This window comes from Sceloporus occidentalis, unplaced genomic scaffold, assembly GCF_023333645.1.
Source record: "Sceloporus occidentalis isolate IW3139 unplaced genomic scaffold, rSceOcc1.0.p SCAF_24, whole genome shotgun sequence".
Taxonomy (NCBI): Eukaryota; Metazoa; Chordata; class Lepidosauria; order Squamata; family Phrynosomatidae; genus Sceloporus; species Sceloporus occidentalis.
In genome coordinates, this window is record NW_028317004.1 from 9,084,437 (window position 1) to 9,109,186 (window position 24,750).

At 38.1% G+C, this 24,750-nt stretch overlaps 1 protein-coding gene across 2 annotated transcripts in view; it reads right to left on the reverse strand.

Annotated features, from left to right (window-relative positions):
• The window catches only part of PCSK5 (proprotein convertase subtilisin/kexin type 5), a 157,876-nt gene extending 148,248 nt beyond the window's left edge, over positions 1–9,628 (reverse strand). The window contains exon 1 of one of the 2 annotated variants that reach the window (XM_089485066.1): positions 9,449–9,628. In XM_089485066.1, the coding sequence (XP_089341192.1) occupies positions 9,449–9,628 (180 nt within the window). The remainder of the gene's footprint in view (positions 1–9,448) is intronic. The other variant, XM_089485067.1, reaches the window with a different exon arrangement.
• Between the last annotated feature and the right edge of the window lie 15,122 nt (positions 9,629–24,750).

Below are 24,750 nucleotides of genomic sequence, written 5' to 3' on the forward strand. Positions count from 1 at the left end.
ATTTTGATGTGAATGGTGTAGCTCAAAGGTAGCGTTTGTGGGATTGTGTATAGATTTCAAATATAACAGAGATTTTCTTGAGCTTTTGATATTGCCATATGTTTTTCAAAATTCCTCTAAATATTACATAAACTTTAAAGTATCTTAAGTGGTAAAATTGCTCTGTTCTACCATGCTTTTGATTTCACCAAATTCCCTACTGAGCACGCATGACTGTTTTTGTAAGCTGCAGCAATGTGCTATGATTATATAATGATACAAGGATGGAGGAAAACAAGCATGTAGTAAGGACACTGCAAATTCAGTGTGTCTTTTCAGCTACAGAAAACACACATATGTAAGTTACACATGTAGCAACATTTCAAAAGTGAGGCCGTTGTTTTAGGTGTTGGGGGTGTGATGTGGTTGGGGGGGCTGTGGCACATTTTCACCCAGACCAACTTGGCCAAGGGCTAGCGGGACAGCAGCCCCTCTGACAAGAACCAGTGCAGATTGGTCTGTTGGGTGATCAGTCTACCAGGCACACCACTTCTCCTTGGGCCGGTTGGGGAGATCAAAGATGTCCCTTGTAACCAGTCCATATGCACTATGGAGTGCTTTGATTCTAGTGATCTTACTCCGGCACTCAGTATGGTAGACAGCAGTCGCTGAGGTAAGTGGTAGTTGGGGCCCAGCCAAGCTGCGGTGTGGCCAGGGAATGGGGCTTTAGTAATACAAATTTCCTATTACTTATATACACATGATTGTAACTTTAAGGGTGATGGAACCAAACATTCCAAACACTTAACACAGGTCATACCAGAAGGGGTAAAAGGGATTATATACATAAAAAGTAATCCTGGCACAAAGTTTCAAAATTTCATAGCTTTCCTAGAGGGATTACATCTAAAGAAAAAATATACTTAGAATCGCTTGTAGTCCACCAGCTACTGTATACTTTATATATAGTAAATTTGATTTTATCGCCCGAACATCCATGTTAATATAAAATAAACAATAAAAATGGGCTTCATGAGTTTATTGTTTTGTACTGTAGTGCCACATATTGAGTTTTCCCAAGTATTTGAATACAGCTGTGTAATGCAGGCTTTAATGTGTATATATCTTTTATATGGCTTTTATATGTTACGGTGAACTTCCTAGTTACCAAACTGCAAACAAACCAAGACCAAGCCTGCACACTCAGCTGGGCAGACATAGTGTGCCTTGTTTTGTCCATTGGGCTAGTATGACTTTGACAGAATTAGAATTTATGTTCCAGAACCTTTACATCAAAATTTTGCTAAAAAAATCCCAATCATAAATTCATTTTTCTCAAACTGATCTGCAACAAGAATTGGACAGAGAATTCATAAGGACCTTCAGATACTTCACAAGCCTGCACACTAATAAGTGTCCTCCTCTGCTGTTTTACTAAAGTCAATGAAGGGATCGGTATATAACCGTATAAGACGCTAAGAAAAGAATTTGGTGCAAACTGGAAAAAGTGAAGAGATAATATTTTGTTGGATTCCACCAATTGCACCGATATCGCTCCCATCTTTCATTTACCAAAGCAAAAAAGCAGGTATATGGGGGTTAAAAAATTATATAGTACCTTAAAGCAGAAATGTTCCAGACAAAGGAACCCTTTATAGCATAGGAAACCTTGCATAAGTAGCTTAATTAGCTATAATTGCATGCAGATGGCGCAGTTTGTTTAAGGACAGAAAAAAACAAAAACAAACAAATAAATGTATAATTTCTTATTGTAAAATATATAAAATATTTTCTACAAAACACTCAAGCTTTTGTATAAAAATTATAATCAGCAATGTTCTTTATTGAGAACTATATTTAAGGGAAATCATCAAAGCCAATCAAATATCTGCTAGCAAGTAAAAATGATGAATAGATTAAAAATGAAAACGCTGATTATAAGCTACCGCTTCCCTTTTTAACTCAACTACTGCACCTGTATGCTTTTGTGGAGTAGTATACCACTAATGATGTCACTAGTATAATGATGTCACATATGTCCTTGGAGTACCCAGAACACCTTTAAACTGCGATTTGATAGCTCATAGTACATATAAAGAGTAAGGACTGATTAAGGACCAAGGACTGATTAAGGATTTAGTCTTTAGATCAGAAAAAGACTAGATGGGCCGAATGGTTCTTATCTGCCGTCACATTCTATGTTTCTATTAAGTACTAGACCCAAATTCATAACAAAAAGGAAATTACTGTTTTCTTCACATAGTGATCAAATATAAAATCTGTTAAACTAACTTGATTCGTCATACGTCAGGGATTCTTCCTTCCTGGAGTCATTTTTAACAAGAGAGCAGACATTGCTGGTACTTATATAGTTCATGATCTACCACTAATATGAAAACTATAGAAAATGTAAAGTTTTATACTTAATAGAAAAACATTTATACATTGCGTAATATATATTAAACTCTCCAACCATCACCCCCCTTTTCTTATATGCGTTTTTGCAGCCTTCAGATGAACATCAATATCAATACAGACGTTTTTTTAGAATCGGGCAAATTCACATTTTGTGTTGCCAGAATATTGCCTTCCAGAGTTCAGGGAGGAAACGTTCTGTTCAAAACTTTTAGCAACATAATTTGTGTTTAATGTTTCTTGTACTAATATCCCTTGAAATTTAGAAAAAGAATGTATCCTTATTTAGATATGGAGAAAATCATTATCTTTTTTGGTATCCAGAGACTAGCTAACGGACTATCGCAGTTTTACCGTAATTTAGAGTAAAAAAAATCCTATGCGCAAACAAGAGCTAGGGAAATACGTATACGCAGCTGACCTTTGATAAGTAAGGCAGCACGTCTAGTTCACATTAAGAGCATAGTCTATGGTCTTTTAATGGATAACCATCCAGAGAGAACACAACTGAATAATTACTCTGATTCATACCATGACTTGAAGGCACTATTAAAGAGACAGCCATGCCTAAACATAAATCTGAAATATATTAAAAAAAGCACGCTTAAGAAAATATAAATGTAAGAGCTATGGAACGTGACAATTTTTATTGTGTTTCTCCAGGAAGTCTGCATTTCTATAGCTGGTGGCTGTCATTAGTCTATATTCGTCTTTGAAATTTGTGGTATGCCGTAATGATTTAATTCTACTATATGTTAAACCGTTACAGCTTAGATCATTACTCGCCAGCTGTAGAAGCACTGGGCACGCAAAACCCAAAGAATATCATTTAAAGAACATTTCATGGATCAAGCATCGTTCTAGAAAATGTTAATTGTTTATTTTCTTAGCAAAGCCGACATTTTGCAGAAATCCTACCTAATGGGGTATATGCTTTTTTTTCAAGAATTACCAACATTTTTCAAAAGTGCATGTAATAAAATTTGAACTGATAGCTGTAATTATCATTATTTATTGTTTTATATAGCGGCATCATATTCCGCAGCGCTGTACGATTGATAACCACAAATATTTACTACAGCCAACAAATTCTTGATTGAGCGTAATGCATCATACCCGTGGTTGCACAAGCATTAGAATGGCGCCTTATGCGAATGAACGCCACTGTTGTAAGAATAGTTATTGTGTAATTTATCACAGCTAAAAGCAGCTTTAGACACCAATAACTTCCACAAACGTCTATGTGAGTCCAGACACTTTGCGTATGCCATGTCATTAAGGTGTGGCAGACAAGTTTACAATCCAAAGGTGTGATTTATCACAGAAGTTCCATTGCTTAATACCTAAAGAAGTGACGAGCGGGCGAGACCCAACAGGGCTAATAGGCTCTCTTGGCTCAGAGATTAAACACAATAACCCATCGTAGCCCATCATAATCTGAGTTTGTACCCAGCTAGAACATACTGAGCAATCTCTCATAATACACATATTTACTGCCACTTTCTTCAAATACTTCTGTGGCAAAGGTATTCCAGTGCATGTGGGCTGGCTAAGCATGAGGGTGTTGTGGCCAACAACATCTAAAGAGAGATATATTGCCTTCTCCTGATGGTCATGTTGAAGGGACACTTAAGCCAATATATATGATAGCTGAGTCGGACCTTTAAGTTTAATTTGGTCCCTTTGCAAATGAACAGAGGAATTCTGCTGAATCTCTCCATTAGCAGTCTCTTTTCCCACTCCCCAGCTCCTAAGCAGACAGGTGATGTGTGCTGTACTCACCAGAGGCCTGACTCACTTGAGCTTAGTGAGAGTGCTTTCCTGCCGCTGATTGGCTGCTTAAGACAGCCATCAGTGGCACAAAGAACGTGACCATGTAGGAGGCGGTGTGCTGCAGCTCTAGAGCTGTAGCTTCTCATAAAAGTTGAAGAATGCAAAGTACTTGAATATGCATCCATTGTTGGTGGGGCTGCATGGAGTGTGCCATTAAGTCTAGGTAAGTAAACTGGGGATTGTGCTTATGGGAGGCCAGGAAAAGCCTTTCCCTGTCCACGGGGTCATATGAGGTCTTACCAAGTGTGGAAGGTGTAAAATCTTCATCACAAAGTAACTGCAATGTTTTACAAACGATGTTTGATTCTTAATGAGCTGCCGATTAACACATAATTTTCCCCAAAATATTTTGTTTTAATTGAGCTGGCAAAATGTTTCCTATATTAGTCTTCACACTTTATTACTAATGTCCTCATATGATCACGCAACACCATTCAGAGTCCTGATTTACCTTCAGCATCACACAGTACATATAACACATATCATGATTTCATTTTACAGCAACAACTAATTAACTTGTGACTCGTAAGCAATATATGTTGACCGTAGTCCGTTCTTTCACAACTATGACATGGTAGCTTTCATGATAACAGGTTTCTACAAGGGAATTATATGATGTTATTTGATGTGGTTTGTTAACTTTGGACGGGGTTAAAGTCTGAGGGGTTGGTTCTGTGGAAGCATAATCTCACTGAAAACAACACTGGTCTAAATGCAGTGCTGGGAAATCAGTGCGCTGCCACTGCAAATGCCTACTGGAAGGCATGTTGTGTTCTGCGTGTTCTGGACTTCCAGTAAAGGACTGTCATGCGCAAGTGCCGTTTGCATTTCAGTGCCCCTTCTGGCCTTTGAACGCTGGTTGTCCTTACTGAAAACTGTACACCAAAGTTATTGTGGACAGGACTAAATACAATACTGACATTAATATGCTTTTTTACGTTTCTATGGCAACAACCTATCATCGTCTGCTTTTGTGTCATATGACATATAAGCGTTGAGGCAAAAATTCTGAATTATTTCCAAGAAAGCTTTGGGCATTCAACAGCACTTGCATTGCTGGAGCCAATTAAGGCCATGGATGTTCAATGTATGCATAGTGGTAATATATTTGTACGACATTTATGTTAATCTTAGTGTGGGATAAGGCGAAAACCAGCATCTGTCCAATTAGTCAGTTTGCAAACGCTAGTATCGTTGGGTCATCGTCTGAAGGGCGATAGTGACGCCATAACATATTATGGCCAAGAAAAACTCTGCCGACTTCAGTAACATGACTGACAAACTAGAAAAAAGTAATATTGTCGTTCTTTTCTGCCCATGCATGATAGAACTATCAGTCGAGTTAAAGAACCAATCTTGCTTAAAGCAAATCTGGCGCGCTGACAGCTCTTTGAGTGGCAGCTGTTTCAGTAGTTAAGGTGTAACGTTAACACTGCCATGGCCCATGTTTTTTTTTCACATCTGATCTAACAAGATGCTTCCCTTGGTGAAATAACTGAAGCAACCCCGAAGGCTAACGAGGCAGATTCCTGCTTTCCAGATTGACCTGAGACTTACGTGAATTTAACCTTCAGCATTTTTTTTCTGCCTCAGAACTATTTTCGAAATTCTGTTTTCGAAGAAGGCCAGAAAATGTACGTCTGGAATCGCATCCCAAGCCACTGCTGGCTGCGTGCAAACAACCCCCTTCCTTCTAGAATACATTTAAGGTTGAAACAGCTAAAAGAGGAGCAGCAGCAGAGCTGAACACTCGGTCAATCTGCTCTAACTCGTCTTGTTTTGTTAGTCCAGATGATGCTTTACATTGCTTGAGAGTCTCTTTTGGGTTAAATTGCAGTGCAGTCCCACTGATTCACCTCCTTGGTAGGCAATATAGCCATGAAAAATTAGTTAGGACTCACCAAACTTGGGGTTCTTTGATGTAGCGGCGGGCTACGCAATATATGGCCATATAGTGGGACAAAATCGCCTATATTTATGCCATAGAATGTGTTTTTTGAATGGTATTTGCCAGTCATTGTTATTCCAGAAGCTTTTTAGAATGTGCGCTCCCCTAGTTTGTATAATTGTTTGTTTTGTTATGTCTGATCTTCCGCATTTACTGCACGTGCCTACAGATCCTTAAATTGGTTCCGCTTCAGAAATTTTAGAATCGCTTGTGATAATCCAGATGCAAATGCTATAGCCAAAACTTTGGTCTATAAATAGAGGAAGACTATCTGGGCAGTGTGTCTTACACATTCTTCAGTGTTTCAAAAAGAATGTGCTCTTTCAATATATAAAAAAAAAAAAAAACATCAAAGGGAATTTCTTAACAAAATGTTGATAAATCCATAAGTTTATTAGCTGCTTTCTGGAATCCTCACTCTGAATTCTTGTAAGCAAACTCTAGTTCTTCATGTGTGGTTAGGACTTTGTGCTGGATTTTCCCGTTACTGAGTGAACGCAACAGAGGCATCTCCTACATTCCTGATAGGAACTGATAACAGAATCATTTTCTATTTAATAAGAAATAATGAGCGGAAAAACCAAAGGTCTCCCGATCTAGAAAAAAAAGGCAGAGACGGCTGACATCAACTACGAAACTTCCCCCCCCAAAAAAAAAGTTTGTAAAGGTCTACACAAAGACCCTCCTGTCGGCGTTTCACGACAACCACCCAAATGATTAGGAGTTAAGGTATGCTAATGTGTTATTAACGGTAAATAAAGCCACATCATACCTCTTCCAAACCTTCTTTTGTCTCAGAGAGATCCTTGTAGCATAGCCTAGAGTCTTATTGAGGTTATAATGAGGGATGCGGCATTGCTGGAATTTTGGAGGGTTGGTCCCCCACTTAATGGAACACTTACATCATTAGGAGAACAAAAGGTACTCTGGCATATGTATTGATTATTAAAAACATATTCCACAGACAGTCTAAAGTATGCAACAGATTTGCAAGCAATGTCCTCATATGGAGAAAAAAAGACAAACCACACAAATCAAGTGTTATACACATGTGGGAAGCCGCCGGGGGATTTAGAAGGGGGAGGGGGGGACATAACTGGCACACAAAAAATAACAAATGTAAAAAGAGTTGTGATAAATAGTAAAATATTTCCAAAAGGATGATTTTATTTGGTAATAATGTGCTTGTGATGCAGGTGGGGTAAATATTTGAATGTGCTATTTTTTGCCAAATCACACAATAGGTGGACTTCTGGAAGAGGTGGATAAATGGTATGTAAGCAACAGTTTACAGAAGAAAGGGAACAACCACTACAATGGGATCTGAATATAATGATGAGAATCAAAAACACAGTAAGAAACGGCTTCCTGTAGAGCTTACAATCTAATCGCACTGTTGTAAGTGTTGTCATGACTACGGCACAGGGAAAACTTAGCACCTTGGGTATACACTTTACAGGAATGCGAGAATTGAAAAATGTTCATGTCTTCTTCTGGCATGAAGGTTTAAAAAAAACCCAGAGAAGTCTATCTGTTTATAATATGAAATACTACGTGAAGCATCAAACGGCTGCTTTTAACGTAAGAGGGGTCAGTGTACCACAACCACCTACATTAGCCATCACAGAGAGAAGATCACTCTATTGCAAAGCAGTGTCTTGCTATCTGACATAATCCTTGAAGTATACCGCAAACGCGTGGTTGTGTGGTGAGATGATATAGTACCCTGATCATACATGGAAGATGACACATACCATAAAATCTCCTCCACATTTTTGCCCCTAGAGGAAGACTTTGGCAGGTGTGCATTGCCTGCAAATTAACTACTTCTGCTCCTTGTGGACTGCATCTCCTGTCAAGCCAAGGGATAGCGTGCACACAATACAGATTGCTTCCTGTAGTCGGGGTAGGTTTACTTTTATCACAAAGGTATCAAAGTTCACAGCTCCTTTAGGTTCCCTTTAGGCTTGTTGATGGGGTAAGCAAACAGAAAGATCCCAACACCCTGGGTAGATCAATGAGTACAGGATGCAATTACTATACTTTTTTCTTCTCTAGGATTGCGAATGGAATTAACTCTTTGTGTCTCCAGGTGGGAAACACATTACAATGCACTCATCTAACACTCTCCAAAGGTTAGGAACAAAGGTTTCTTCAACATTTAAGTCACCGTTTAGCACGTTTAGACTGCCTCGGCTCCATACAAAAAGTTTTGTGTAGCTGATGCGAAAATATCTGGGACCAGCAGGAAACCATCACCATCTTCACAAAGTCATAATTTATACTGTGAAATATAAGCCTTCTATTGGGGTCACTGAGTTTCCTTTGGTGTAATTATAAGGTGCTGTCCTTAATTTGCACTAACTTGACACTAAACCTTGTTCAGTGTGTGCGCAATATCACGTTACCCAAATTGTGAAATGTATACAAATTAAAGCTAAGATTTCATTAAATGTATAACTATAAAGAGCTAATGTGTTCACACTGAAACAGTATATTAAAGGTAAGGCAACTGGGATTTTAATTGCTGATTAACGATAAGGGCTTCATTTGGAACATGGTAACTCTGGTGGCTGGCGGCCATCAACAGGGGGAAAAAATTAACTTTTACAATTCAGGAACGGGGAGAAAATATAAATATACAGCATTTCGCACAAATCTTTGATCTGTTATTTGAATAACTAATCTTTTGTTAACCAACCAAGGCATTAGTGTAAACCCATAAGTTTTTAATGCCATCAAATGGCCACATTAGCACATCAGACCCATAATTTATAGTGCACTTAATACTGATGCTAGAGCACACATTGATTAATGATCAGATATGATCGGTGGTTAATATTTGTAGTGAGAATGATAATTATTCAGTATATAGGATACTGATGTCAATACTTCCACAGCAGCCTAGGCAGTGTTTACCTCTGCTGCTTCTGGCAACCAGACCCACGTCTCTACAGAGAAACTCAGCGCTTGGTGTATATATAACCTGTGGATCAGCCAGGGATCCCCAGCGGCATGTGCATTTAAATCCCCAGTACAAGCCACGATCAGCCACACACTCCTAATTCAACTGCATGCCTCCCTCCTACGTTGCACTGAGGACCACCATCCCTATCGCTCTCCTCGTCTGGATGATAGGGAAGCCCCTTTAAGACCTCACATTGGGACTCCACAGCAAGACCAAGACAAAAAAAAAAGTTAAAGGCATCCACCTGAAGGCACGATGACCAAGAGCAGCCAGCACAGAGAGAAGAAACCCTGGGGTCGCCTTACCTGTCCCATGTTGATGTATCCGTATTTGCCGGCTATCCTGTCGGCTTCTTGAGCTCCCCCTGCTATCCTCACAGCCCAGTGGTTGGTGAACATGCCAGCCCAGCATGTGGGTAAAAGGAGTCCAAACAGCGCAGTAAGCAGGCAGAGAAGACACCTTCCGGACAGCCATCCAAGAGCCATGGTATGCCGTGCTGCCCCTAACATACAAGGTCCTTGGTGCCTCCAAGCAAGGTGGGGGAACCAGACTCAAGACAGGTGAGGGCAGGAGGGTCCTGGGCTTAATTCCAGAGCTTAGCAAAGTTCCCAAGAGCTGGAGATAAGGCACTTGTATAACCCCCACTCTGGATCTCACTTAAGCATTGACCTGCACTTTGACTCTAGTCTTCTGCTGCCAAGTGCTAATAACGTGCTTCCTCTCCTGCTTGTGATCTCCCCCCCCCCCCTTCTGTTCTTCACTCCTGGGTCTTGTTTGGGATACACACACACAGTGCTCAATGGTAAAAGTGCTGACAATTCACAGTCCTCCCAAGCTGTTCTTTTTATTAACCTCTCTGTGTCTTCCCTTCTTACTCCTTCCAAGTGTATGAATGTGTGAGTAGGGGGAAAAGCCAGATCTCTCTCTCTCCCCTCTCTCCTCTCTCTCTCTCCTTCTGCATAAATGACTGCCCCCCTTCAGCTCTCCTCCCGTCCGAAAAACCAACAGCACCCAGATGTAAGAGAGAGGCGGAGGCTTTTCAGCGTGCCGTCCCTCCTACTATTCCTACTGTCCTGTCCCCTCCTCCTGCTACTCATACACTCTATGCCGGGAGATGCCACCTACCTCCAGCAGAGGTGCAAGGATGAATGTGTGTGTGTGCGTGTGCGTGCATGGGGAGGTGATGGTGACCTCACAAGATCAGGGTACCATCTATAACCTACATAATCAGGGCTAGCAAATGCTTTCTGCTCTCAGATGAGATTGTGATGATTGCACATCAGCCCTGAAGCTGTCTGTTCAAGTTGTTTCTTTCCTTCCAGGAAGATGTGCAATATATCAGTTATGCTATGTGACAAAAATGCGCTCACATCAGCTGTAAACTATGCATTTATCTACATGCCAATGATATACGTATACCGTTCTTTGACAGCTTTATTGAGTTATTTAGTCATTTTTAGGGAACAGCCTGGAGTATTGTTTTTGGATTGGCTGCAGCAGAGTTTGCAGAATATGGTTTGCACTGAAATTGGTTTTTGGCAGTATATGTATGGCAATAATAATAACAACCCCCTCAGCAACAGCAGAAGGGATAAACAGCAGCAACTTTATCTAAAGTACCGAAATAAACACGATAATATATTTTTAGTTATTATATAGATATGGATATTAGCATGTCAGTTGTAACCAGTGGGTAGGATGGGGGACAGTCCACACAAGCGGTCAGATTGAGAGGACGTAACAATCCATAACCCCCTTTATAGAAAAATGTGTGGTCGCTACACCTCTTTATATAACATATGCAATATGTATATAAATTATTAAATGTCTACGTTTTGGACAAAACAATGTCCAGTTTGGAAGCTACAGATTATTTTCGGAGCCGTTTTTTACCCGACAGTAAGGAATGCACCCATAGAAATCAATATGAGAACACAAAATGTTAGAATGAGCCAGGTATAAACATTTAGAAGCCATGGCTACTTGCCCATCCCTGTACACAGCTACATAGAAACACATACACACTCACCATGTCTGCATCTGCATTTCAGACACTTTGAAGCCTGTGTATGGTAAAAAAAAAAAAAAGAATACATGTCCTACCAACTCCAAGCAGTGTCTGTTTACTAAGGGCAATGTTGGCCAAAGACATACACAGGATATAACTTTCTATTTGCAGTTATTGAGGGGTAACTTGGCCCTTTTTCAGGAAGGATCTCCCTGTAATTTTCGCATCCTGAAAACCTGGTTAAATCTCTGTAGACTTCCCCAAGTTTTCCAGCGTGAGGGAAACTTATGGCAATTTCACCAAGTCCTCTCCGTTTCCTTCAATCTTGAGTAATGTTGAACATTAGCCTTTGGAATCAATAGGTCAGTTCTAATTTCCATAAATTACGTAGCTACATTTGCTGCAAAGTCTTAAGGATTTGAAACCAAAAGCATGACAATGAAATATCGGATTTCTTACCTCACAAAGAAATGTGGATATCCTTAACTTCTCACTGCAACTGCTTCTGCACCAGTCGTAGCTAACTTTATTAATATTTTTATACCGAGTTTTAATACTCTATCGATGCTTCACCATATGGAATAGTTCGTTAACTGTTTTTCAGCCAAAATGACCGCTCATCGTTGAAAATGGCATGCGTTTATTTCAGATATGTTTCTCCTTTTCCTTTTACTTAAAATGTTGACAGACCTTGACATTTTTCTCCGTAGCAAATATCTCCTGCACAATAGCTGGTAAAAAACTGTGTTGTCCTGGTTCAATTCTGCTTTCTCGATATAATTCATTACAATACTGAAAACAGAAACATTCCCTACTTTTTCATTAAGTATCTAGCTGTAAAACTGTTTTTGCTAGTTTTCTATTAATTTCTAAAGCACTTATATACGACATTTTATAGATCTCTAAAAGTACATTTATACATGTTTGTACTATTGTCACCATACAGACTATTTTTACTCATCTCAAGGATATGTACTGCTTTCTTACAATCTATACTGTCCAAATGCTTCACTCTTCTCGCTACCTGAGACTTTTTAACCTTATGAAATCCAGAAAGCTCCTATTAAACCAACAGTTTTTCAAATGTAATCTTCTACCTTCATAAATGCTTTATAATTCCTTGTATTTATAACACTATTTATAGGGAAACTCCAAACATGATTTGCCCCCCCCCCCCGCAAATGCGTGTAGGGATTCAGCAGCACCCCTCTGCATTTCTACTCCCCCCCAGTTCAGCAGAACACATCTCATGCATGCCACTGGCCACTTTGGTGGGGTTGCATGGGTCATTATACTGTCATTTTAGACATTATCATTTTTTGTTACATTATGATATGTTTTGCTTTTCTGATGGGGATTCATAACACAAACTTATGATGTCCCTGCCCTTCCAACTTCTTTGCCTAAGATCTTGCTAACCACCCTTCACATCCATTCATCAAATCGTTCTGCCTTACAAATTTGTCCTTTCCTCACACAAGACACAATTAAAATACTAAATAATTTCCTTGATACATTTCATCCATAAATTCCCTTGAATCTTTTACCACTCCAGTCTGTTCTGAATACCTCACGTATACCAACCAAATTCTCTTCATCCACTACCCCACTGTACCAGTCTCTCCACTGGTTCCACATATCCTCCACAATATGGCCCTTACTTACAGTTCCCTTAAAAACACAGCACCCCTTATGTCACTGTTCTTATCTCCAAATACTCTCTTGTAACCACCTCTTTAATTTGCCTACAATTTCCATATCTCTTCAACCATTGTCACTTCTTCTCAACCATCTCCTGGATATCACCTGTGATTTTATTTCAGGAATTCCCATCATTCTGTCAGATTCACCTCTACTTTTTCTAATGTTCAATAAAAACCTGTTTAGAGAAACATAGAATCTATATTATTAATACCCCACTGCTTGCATTCTACAAAAGCCTAGGCTTACTGGGACTAGGACAACAGGACCGCTGCAAAACCATCCCCTTGGGACGATACCTCAACCACCGCTTTGGTGCTCAATTCTTCGATCTCCCCAACCGGTCCATTTACACTACGGAGGATGTATCAAGCTGGCACAGCTTCCATAGACCACATTTAAAGGTGCTGAGTTCCTTTAAGTCATATAGGGATAGGACATGATATCCTGGCGCTCTGCAGTGAGGACGGTGACCCACCCAAGTTACACACACCGCTGTGTCCTATCTCTTGGCCACCGACAACTGCATGTGATCCTCAATACAATCAAATCATCATCACCCAAACAATCTCTCACCTTTTGTCTCATCCACCCTCAACTTCCTGAAAGATTATAAGCTTGCAAAACCAGAGCTTACTTGTCTTATAAGAGTTCATGTCATTAATTTTTTTAATTTTTTTTATACCTTGTGAGTTTTAATGTTATTGTTAATCTTGCATTTACCATCAGGAAATCTGGCAGTGTATAAATAAAATGTAATCATAATAACAAAAAAAGTCTAAGTTCTCTACCCCTACTAGACAATAAAAGCCATTAGGCCCATATATCAGTGCATACAGATAAAGTGGTGCTGGGATAAAATAACTGCAGAAGACCCAATAGTAGAGCTAATCATAATTCATCCTGGCTCATCATGAGGGGGAAAAGAAAAAATCTCGGTGCGCCTTGACGTGGCGGGTGAGCTTAATTATGCTTTGGCCAATTCATATAACCAAAAGCTCTCATTTATATTATGTTTATATATTTGCTGCCAACTTTATTAGGGTAAGAAGCGCAGACAGTTTTTGTTTTTTGTCATCATGAGGGGGGCAAGACATGGCTAAAACCCATTGTCTACTTTGTTTTTTTATGTCCTTGTCAACACACCTATCTCTAGAAAATATACAATATAAAAATCAAGCTGTTTTCAACATAACTTCAGGATAGGAATAAACTATGTGTTCTTATTATTGTTTGAGTGGTTCAAACAGACATACATTCATGTTCTTCAGAAAAAAATGCTCCAGGAACCTTTAATTGCTACCAGGTCAATGTGATCCTGAAACTACAGAAACATTAAAGCATGTACTTTTAAAAAAAGTTCAATATTAAATTCCATTATTAAAAATATTCCTTCTAATTATTCCAAGTAGTAGAATTTTATTTGTTACGCCCCGTAATAATGCCCCACTACAAAATACTGGTTGAGCGAACGTTAACATAATAAACTTAAATTGATCCCTGAAGCAAGGGCCCTCCATTCTAGTCCTTAAGGTTTATTATTCTGTCAGAGATGAAGGGTTTCTGTAATTAACATCTAATTAGCCAATTGACTTTGTTTATCACAAAGAAACATGTTAAATATTATCCGGAAAAGCTGGTGTGTGAGAGACCCTGGAGGATTGCACCTGGAGTCTTCAGTTATGCATTATCTGCTATTTTAATAAGAAGCTGTAAAAAGTAGGACATATGGGCAATTCCTATAGTTGGTAACATTACCTACTTGCACATTAAGATTGCTACACAGTCTACACTACAGAAATCATACTGCCATGTGTGGTCTTAACGCAAGTTACATCCATGAGCTACTGAGACTGAACAAGCTCCATACATTCTAATCTAATACACGACCACCTGATGTAAAAATATAGGTGAAACCCATAGATCCCTGCTACACCAAGACTTCTGCGCATGCGTTCAATAAATATTTTAACAATGGTGTGTATCAATGTCTCTATGTACCCCATTGAGTATATTTTCATATGTTTTGCAAATACATCCTTACCGATATTTGCAATGTCCCAGGCCAGGAGATTCTGTGATACCACATACAACTCCATTCTTAGTATGTAGACAGCATGATGACATCATAACATGTCCAATGACAACCTTTCTATTCCTCTTCTACAACATACATAAAGTGCATAACACAGGCACTATGCATGGTACCCTACTAACAGTCACAATCATTTGGGACATCTGCCAGGACATAAGCTTAGCCACAAAGAATGTTCCAGCAAAACTGATTGTAACAATCCAAATAAGAAAATAAGAGTTAAGCACTCCCTACTTTTTGGTGCACAGCTTTAATTAAAGTGGTTGTCACCATCACAACCAATGGAATGTTCGTGCTGATTGGTTGCTATGGTGATAAGACCATTTTTTTTAAAGCTCTTCACCATTCACAATGTATTTCTAGAAATTTCCCAGCTACCTCAGTGCGACTTCTACAAGTTAAGGGACAGTAATGCCCAGTTTTCAGGCAGCAATGAGGCAAATAATGTTTAGTTTACTGGCAGCTGCTGCCCTCTCCTGGCAGACAAAGTTGCAGCGTATACAGCATAGGGGCGCGAGAGGGCGCTTTTTCGCAAGTGCCGGCAACGTAGAATTTGAGGGCAGATAAAAAAGGGCTGGGATGGCCTATTTCTAAAGCACATAGCCTAATAGCTATTCAAGTGAAAGAGGTCATGGCTTAGTAGGCCAAGACTGGCCGAATGCCTGTTGGGCCAGTAGTCGATAGGGCTGCATACTTAACGACTGCGGTTATAAAATCTTAACGTACGGCCAAACGGTATTGTTTGGGATCCGTTGGTCTTAAAGTGCTAGGGCTGCTTAGTCATCCCCAGCCCAGGGTCTTACGCTTGTTGAAGAAGGTTTCTATATGATTTCTAACAGAATGTAAGCTTGCAAGAGATGGACATTTTACTTCCTTGTATCAGAATGTCTTAACATGTTAAAGTTTTTGCTACAGAATTTGTTGTCGCTATTTAAATTAAAGTCAAGGGGGTTTGCTTCAGAGTTGTTATAATAAAAGAACAGTGCTCGCTATTGTTTTATTGGAACTGAATCAGTACTATTCCATGAGGTACAATACATGTTAGAACAGGTATTAACTGTAAATATTACTACTTTATTTAACTTGCCCTTTTGGCACTTGTTTGACATAGCAGTAGTTTAAAAGATAACAAGAAAGAACAATAATTATCAGATAACATTCAAAGCAAACAGATTCAAGGAAAACAAGGTCTGTTTAAAGATGACAATCATTTTGACAAGGTGTTCCTGATTATTTTGATAAAGTAATAAGCGGTATATTTAAGAGTTGTTTGTAGGAACAATAACAGTAGTTGGGGTTATTGTAGATATAACTTCGGACATACTGTAACTGTATTTTAGTTCTACTGTGCAAGTTAAAGTATTAAGTCTTTTCAAATATATTGAATTATTATAAAGGTGTATAATTTTCCCTAAGTTGAGCAAAAACCAAAAAAACATTTTAGATTAAGCTTTTATGGTAACTATTAGAAATATCCACAATTAATGGTAAAGTACCTTCTTTAGTTGGGAAAATGATCCAGCTGAATAAATGACCAATTATAAAATATAGGATTGTGGTTTTATTCCTACTAGTACGTAATAGTTCTTCAAATGGTTTTCTTTAATTAAAAGTGTAGTTTTCCTCAGTATGCGTTAATTGGACTGTACTGGTGAAATATCACCAGATCTATCTGGTAAATAATAAGAACAATAAATATGTATATGTTTGGCAGGATAACGATAGGTCCCAAACTCATTTAAAAGAGTTGATTTATATGTCAAAACAAAGATGAGATTATTCAGATGCAAATACATTAGATGTTTAACAAAAAAAGAAAGAGAAAGAGAGAAAGAAAGAAAGAATGAAAGAAAAAAGAAACATGAAAAGAGCTGGGTAAATTGTTTGCGCTATACAAATAAAAGATAATTATAATAATAATAATGAAAAGCAACATTTTTTCTCAACCCAGAACATACAGTTTTGCTTTATAGCGTTATCTAGATGAAATTCCTGATATGAAAGCCTCACTTTTAAATGAGTCAAGTTTGGTAACCTGCAGAAACATGAAACAGAAACATAATTTTTTTTTATGTGATTCCTCCTATAAAGTACACTTACTAAGCTCTATTTCTCAAGCAGAATAAAACTGGCGTTTCTAATTTTTGAATCTGTGCAATCAGCAAGTTGTTTCCAGTCTACGTTACAACATTGGGAATATTTTAGGTCACAGTTGAGAGGAAACCCTGAAAGGCAGAACCCTGACTGTTTTGTTTGTTTGTTTTGTAAGGGGTAGCTGTTCTTTGTTAGAGTGATTGGCGATGTGTACAAAGCATTATCCTATTTGTCATGAAAACAGAAGAGAAGTACAGTTTTGAATAGATGTTCCTTGCTTCCTGCGCTTGCTGAGTGTTACTTCCTGCTGTGTCTCCAACACCTGAGTGGTGTTGTAGGTCATATTTCAGACTTGACAATGATGGGACTGGCGCAGTCAGAAGAAAGATTTTATTACTAAAACTAAGAATGCCCTACGTAGACTACAGTGTCTGTCATAAGGCTTGGGAAGTCATAGGTGTCTCGGGGCATTTACACTTCTCAATAAAAAAGATAACATGTAAAAAATGGTGCTTACTGTTCTTTCATTTAAATTGTTGACACATATTTATATAATGCGAACAGGAAACAGGAAGTAGGTGGATGTTATATATATTTTGATATATATACACACGCCATTGGCCATAACATTCTGATCACTGACAGGTGACGTGAATAACCCTGATAATCTTGTTATCATGGCAGTGGGTGGGATATATTAGGCAGCAAGTGAATATTTCATCCTCAAAGTTGATGTGTTACAAGCAGGAACAATGTGTAAGGATCTGAGCGACTTTGACAAGGGCCAAATTATGATGGCTACACAACTGGGTCAGAGCATCTCTAAAACAGCAGCTCTTGTGGGGTATTCCCGGACTGCAGTGGTCAGTACCTATCAAAAGTAGTCCATGGAAGGAAAAGCGGGGAACCAGCGACAGGGTCATGGGTGGCCAAGGCTCATTGATGCGCGTGGGTGGCGAAGGCTGGCCTATGTGGTAAAATCCAACAGATGAGCTACTGTAGCTTAAACTGCTGAAAAAAGTTATATTTGGTTTTCATAGAAAGGTGTCAGAACACACAGTGCATCACAGTTTGTTCCGTAGAGGGCTGCGTAGCCACAGACCAGTCAGGGTGCCAGTGCTGACCCCTGTCCAGTGCCTACAGTGGGCGCGTGAGCATAAAAATGGCAACATGTAGCAATGGAAGAAGGTGGCCTGGTCTGATGAATCACATTTTCTTTTACATCGTGTGGATGGCCGTGTGTGCGTTGCTTACCTGGAGAACACATGACACCAGGATGCATTCATGGAGGCCCCACCTTGCAACTTACAGGACTTAAAATATCTGGCAACACGTCTTGTTGCCAGATACCACAGCAGGTCAGAGGTCCAGTGGAGTCCATGCCTTGATAGGTCAGCGCTGTTTTGGCAATATTAGGTCAGGTGGTCCTAATGTTATGGTTGATCAGTATATATATATATATATATATATATATATATATATATATATATATATATATATATATATATATATATATATATTAGATTATAACATTTGTTCTATTAAAATGGGTTATTCAAATAATGAACATTAGATGTGTCAGAATATAAATTAATTCATATTTATTTCCTGTGGCAAAAACCTGTCCGCGCCTGCTTTTTTGCAGTTGACAATTGAGTGTTCCTATATATACTGCAAAATTGTAATTGATTAACAAACAATTCATAGGAAGCTTTTGGGTAGTCGACAGTATTATGAATTGTTTTTCTAATTGAGCATTTAGGCTAAAATTCAGTAGGTGAAACAGCATCTTTAATAGCATCTTCCTTTCAAAGGTCATAAGTGTGCATTAATATATTAGATTAGACATTTGTGACTGAGATACCTCTGGGGCCCACTTTTGCTTTGTGTCTGTTCTGGACAATATACACGGTTTCACATTAAATATGTTACCAAGAAACATAGGCTCTCTTGTTGACAGATGAGAGCGTTCAGTATCCCTGGCTATTGATGTCAGGGGGCTCAGACTTCATCACCTTCCACTGGGGTTTAAACACTGCACACACACCCTACAATCCAGACCAATGCAGGGACTTTATTTACAACAAACAGCTTCAGTCTCAACGGGGCATGAGCACAAAGATGTTATAAACACAAAAGTAAAACACAATAACCTTGTCTTTAATATTTGTTTTTCTATTACGGTTAATTTCTTTCTTTGTTGATCCACAAATCATGTATAATGCTATATGTCATGCTGCTCTATTGTTTGTTTTGTTTATTGATTGTCATTTCTGGCAATCGCACGTCAGTGTATCCCCAACGGACATTCACGCAGTGGAGTTTGGTGAAATATAGTCTGGGCTGCGATCCAACTTGCATTGAGTATTTGTTGAAGTGAGATTTAAATAAGTTCATGGGAAGAATCCACTCAATATTCATTTGTGCAGACATTTAACGTTGTTTTTCGCCAGTGAGGTGTTGACTATTTTTGTGTGAAACATCAACTGCCAGATCCATCAGTGTTAATAGGAGATTGAATGCACTATAAAATGTCAATATTTTAGATATGTCAAATTACTGTTCTTGATAGCCAAAGACATACTACCTATTTCAGTTTAAAAAGTAGCAAAGTGATAAAGTTTTTTTAGATTTAAGTTTTGTTAGATTTTTACATTAATGTTAATTATTAACATGAATTTTATAGAAATAAAGGATAGAATTTATGCATGCTAAGAACAACACATGAAGCCCTCGCACACCATAAAAATATAGAAGGCTATGCGAGCACAGCAAATGCCAAAAGGTGGAGCAAGCTCAAAAAAAGGGGACAAAGGTGGTTGAATCATCACCAGCTAATGTTTTATTCTCTAGAAAATAGATTTACTGAAAACTGCGATCTCACACATTAATCGTCTCAATGTCGGAAGACCTCATATTTCTATGTTCTTCATTCCCAGCACACATTGCGTTGAATGTTCTTGTGTTCAGAACATGAAAAAAGCTATGATTAGAAATAATATAAAATATATGTGTATTAATACAAACTTTTATGGACAGAGAAAAACCATTCTTGTGTGTTATTTTCAAATACTTTAACGCAGGTACAAGTGGTTTTGACGGCTCACCCCAGTTTGCCCCAGGGGGCCATAAACTACAGGATGGAAATAAAATTCCCATTCCCTTGTTCACAATGTTATCTATTCACTAAAGTTGGAGTTATCAGTCATGGTGTCAGCAATTACATACCACAACACAAATATCCACTAAAAGTCATCCTTATGCGAGTGCTTGCAAGCTGAAGATGTTCAAGCCATGACTGAGTTTATGTGAGTTCAACAATTCACATAAACTTGATTTTAAAATTACCTAATAAGATCTGAGTTAAAAAATATGTAGAGTTCATTCTTGCGCATTAACACATCTTGCACAAGAGTAAAAGCAGATGAACAATGTAAGTATATCGTGTCTTTAACACAGATCTTGGGGAACTTAGGATCTTAAGAAACAAAAAATAAAATGTAATCAGGACTGAAAAACATCCATTATTGTTAAATGACATTTTAGCAAATTCAGTTTAATGTTCTTCGTCTTTGGCACTGAAAGACATAACTGTTAAGTCCAATTGTCAGACCATGTAGGAAGTTGTAACACTCTTCGTGAAATGTGCCTACATTGCTTAAGCGAACTGTGGGAGCAAAAGAGGCAAAAGTTTAAACATGACAGGCTAGAAAAATTATTGCTTTCACACAGCCACATTATACTTGCCATTATGGAAAGTGACCATTCGCACATGAGGAAGTGACAGTGGCTGCCCAGAGATCAATGCAGACCAGCAACAGCCAAATGCTACTTCCATGCATTAGTTTACTGCAATCACATGTATAGAGACCACAAAGTGACAAAAGCAATATCAGGGAGATGGAGAAAGTGCCTTTCACTGGGGATCGTGCAAAGGATTCCACCATGTGATCACCAGACTATGAGATCAGTGTGAGAAGTTTGAAAAAAATGAGAAAGTAAAAAAAAAAACAAATAATAATTAAAAAAAAAATACACTCATCATCACTCTAGTTTAAACATTCATTCTTCTGGTCTACAAAGACCCCAAGAAGAATGTAAAAGAAAATACTCGGAAACCTTGAACCTCTCCCAGTATAAATTTTACATGGAAAAAAAAACCTTTTTTGTCCTTATGAATCAAAATTATTATAAAAAAAAAATAAAATTGTGTAGTGTATAATTCATTCAACAAACACCAGTATTATTACTCAACTGAGGAGTTGTTATTGATTAATAATTTCATGTGTAGGAATGTGTAGTTTGGGTGGGTACTCTAAATGAGAATGAGGGAAATTACTATTGAGGGAAAAAAATGGAAATCCGGAAAATGATCTTGTCCTCATGTAAAAATGTTTTAATCTTTGAGGAGTTAATAAATGTTAGTAAAAATGGCTATATGTTGTATATAGGTGTCATTGAGAGTTGGAATATTATGGAATGTGACTGCTCCTTTTAAATTGAAATGATCAGCGCAAAATCATAAGGTGATTTTCAAGGAAAAGGGAAACAGTGTTATCAGTGAGACAAACAGGTCAAATGTAGAAAAAATTGTTTTAGTGGCAAGTTCTACATACGGAGAAATCACCATAGAAATCATGCCATTCTGCTGTCAGTGGCTCCACACGTAGTCCCAGAGCTTTATAAACATATACTATTGTGTCCCAGTTCCAATCAGCATTGCTGATAGCTACATGAACATTTCAAATATATGAAATTTGACTTGCAATAAACAATCACTATGATTACTATGATGACTATGATGACTATGAGGTTTGGGCCACAGTAAGAGCACACAACTGACCAGTGTCACAACATATGGGGTTATATCAGGGATGGACTAACAATGACAGAGGAGGCACTGACACTTTAAGGTCAGAGGCCACCAAATGTCATAGGGGCCAATGGCAGCATATGCACGGCCAAACACTCAGTTTTTATGTGTGATGCTGTCAGCAAGCGCTCCATGCGGCATTTGCCCGGTGCACCAGATGGGCAGTCCGAGCCTGGTTCATATATAAACTGTGACTCGGGTACAAAGTTTAGAAAATAGTCTTATCACTAAAGCAACCAGTAGAATTGTACAGCAGGGATGGCGTTTTACAAGTAACACTAACTGCCATTGTGTTTAGAATTAAAATATCATACCATGAAGAAAACAGGGTATATGTCCTCCCAAAACCATTTGTTCTTTGTTATGTGTACAGTAGGTGACATATCCTACATTAATGATTCACCAAAGGATCTTTATTCAGTGTTTAGCAAACAAATACTTAACCTAATTAAATCCTTAAAACAAACCATGCGAATCCATTACTAATCCGAGGCACAGCTAATTATTATGAATCACTTTAGGAAGACTTCCAGAAGATAACACACTGACTCATGGTCTATTCTGTTAATGCCGTTACAGTAGCAGATTAAAGGAAGTTCATTAATACCAGATATATTTAGCCTTGTTGAAGAATACAATCAGATTTCATGTACGAAAATAACAATATCTGAAATTGCAGCTTATTTGCAAAGCAGATGTAAATGTAGTTTTCTGTCTTTATCTGAGGATAGCTTTTCATTCTATTTTCATTAATTTGTCGCGTTACATTGCGCTAGAGAATAGTGAGATATACACGTTAAGTGGGTCTACTATCCGCAAATGTATGAGTAGCAGACTCCATTTAGTGAAGTTTAGAGTTGCATTTATACATTATGCTAGGAAAATCTATATCATATGCTTAACCTTTTCTACTAGATTGTGTTTCACCTTACAAAGGGAACGTAGAATTTTGTGCTAACCTTTTTCAATATAGATGCCCATTTTTGATTGAAAAATACAAATCTGTGTATTTGTAGCCTCAATAAATGCGCTAATAATTGGTAACTTTTCATTACTCTGAAATGATATTACATTGTCTGCTGTTATACCCTTTGGTGCTGATTAGCTATGTAGGCCAATGGCACTTTGTTTGAAACCTTGGGGTCGATTCAATGAACTGTTTAAACCATTAATTAGTGTTAACATTGGTTGAAAACGCATGATTCATACCTTTACAAAGCTAAAACAAACACAAGGCATAGGCAAAGAGAAGCTTGAGGAATGTACAATATGGACAATTAAACTCAATGCCACATGAAACTAATTAAGTATGCACCAGCATGTGTTGTTATCCCTTGAGTGCCAGTAATGGTAAGTAGCCTGTGGACAGTCAAGGCCTGGATTCTGGCATGCATCTTCGTTTCCTGAAAACATTTAGATTTTAGACTGCTAATTGACTTGAGCCATGGTGTTTCCCATAGCTCTTGCATCGAACGATAATTTAAATGAAAAAATTGTTAAATGTGAAGATCTTAGTTGGTCAATGAAGTTGTATCCACTGATCTTATAGAAGCACCAGTCAACTAAAATTGAGCTTCAGTAATCACACATCCTGGAAAAATACTCTGTGAAATCAAGAGCCAAAATGGGACAATCTATCTAAGAATCAACGAACACCAAGTGGCAGGTATGAGCCAGGAGCCCCCAAAATCTGGACAAGATTGTGAGACACACATACATCATATGTTTCTATGTCAGCATCACGGTGTATGGCAAGCTTTATTGAGCCACATGTTGCCTATACAAGATAGAATTGTACTTTGTATATAGTAATGATAGGTGGACTTTCAGATGTTATATGGGGCAGTTAAGAGCTGTTCTAAAAATCCAGGAAATGGTTATAAGAGGTCACTGAATTTGTGGTACCACCATTATCTTCTGGGATGCTCCAAGTCTTTGGTTGGATGAGAATGAGAAATTTCCATAGCCCCTTTTCAATACAAAGAGGAAAAGGAAAGTGTATCGAAAGAAGCAAAATGCATTGATATTGACAAATGTACAATAGGCTCCTACGGTATAGTTTTTTGTTCTTTGTTTATTATGTTGTTATTTTTTATTTTGCTTTCTCTTTTTTATTTTTTTATTATGGAAATGCATCATAGTAACATACATAACAAAGACATATTATGCCGTTGTTAAAGTCCTGAGATGTTAAAGTCCTGAGATAGAAAAATAATTGAACTCGATATTATTGTCTGATGTCACTGCAGACATTTTTTTTAATTTCCCCTTGCAGGAAGAAGTTGAGTTCTGGAAAATACCAACAAGTTTGGACTTCCCTTTGGAATTGAAATGTTTGCGATTAGCTAGATAAACTAATCTAGATAAGCAAGATTTTGAATAATGCATTATGCAAGGCCAGTGCAACTGTTTGAGGAGCTTGCTAGTGTTGAATAGTGAAGTGAGGGAGTTGAAACCACAACTCTGCTGCAAATTCTCCTGACAATTCACCCTTTCTCTTTCTCTTTCCTACACCATAATAAAAAAATAAGCCTAAAAAATATTTGTAAATTATCCAGCTATTAATTAATATCAAGTGCCTAGCTGTGGAATAGTTTTCTATCCAGCCAAAATTGGGTTAATATTATCCTATTATTATTTGTATTACTACAAATGAGTCTTGCAGCTCTGTCCCTTAGACGTCTATTCACAAATTTCTGTTTTTGGCAATGGGAAACTAGTGTGATGCAAGTGAGAATTCCCTGTGAATTAAGTGTTCGCTAAGAATCTACAGGGAAGGTTTTGGCCCTTATGGCCTCAGTGAAGGTCTTGAACTTCAATGCAGAGACCACCTGAA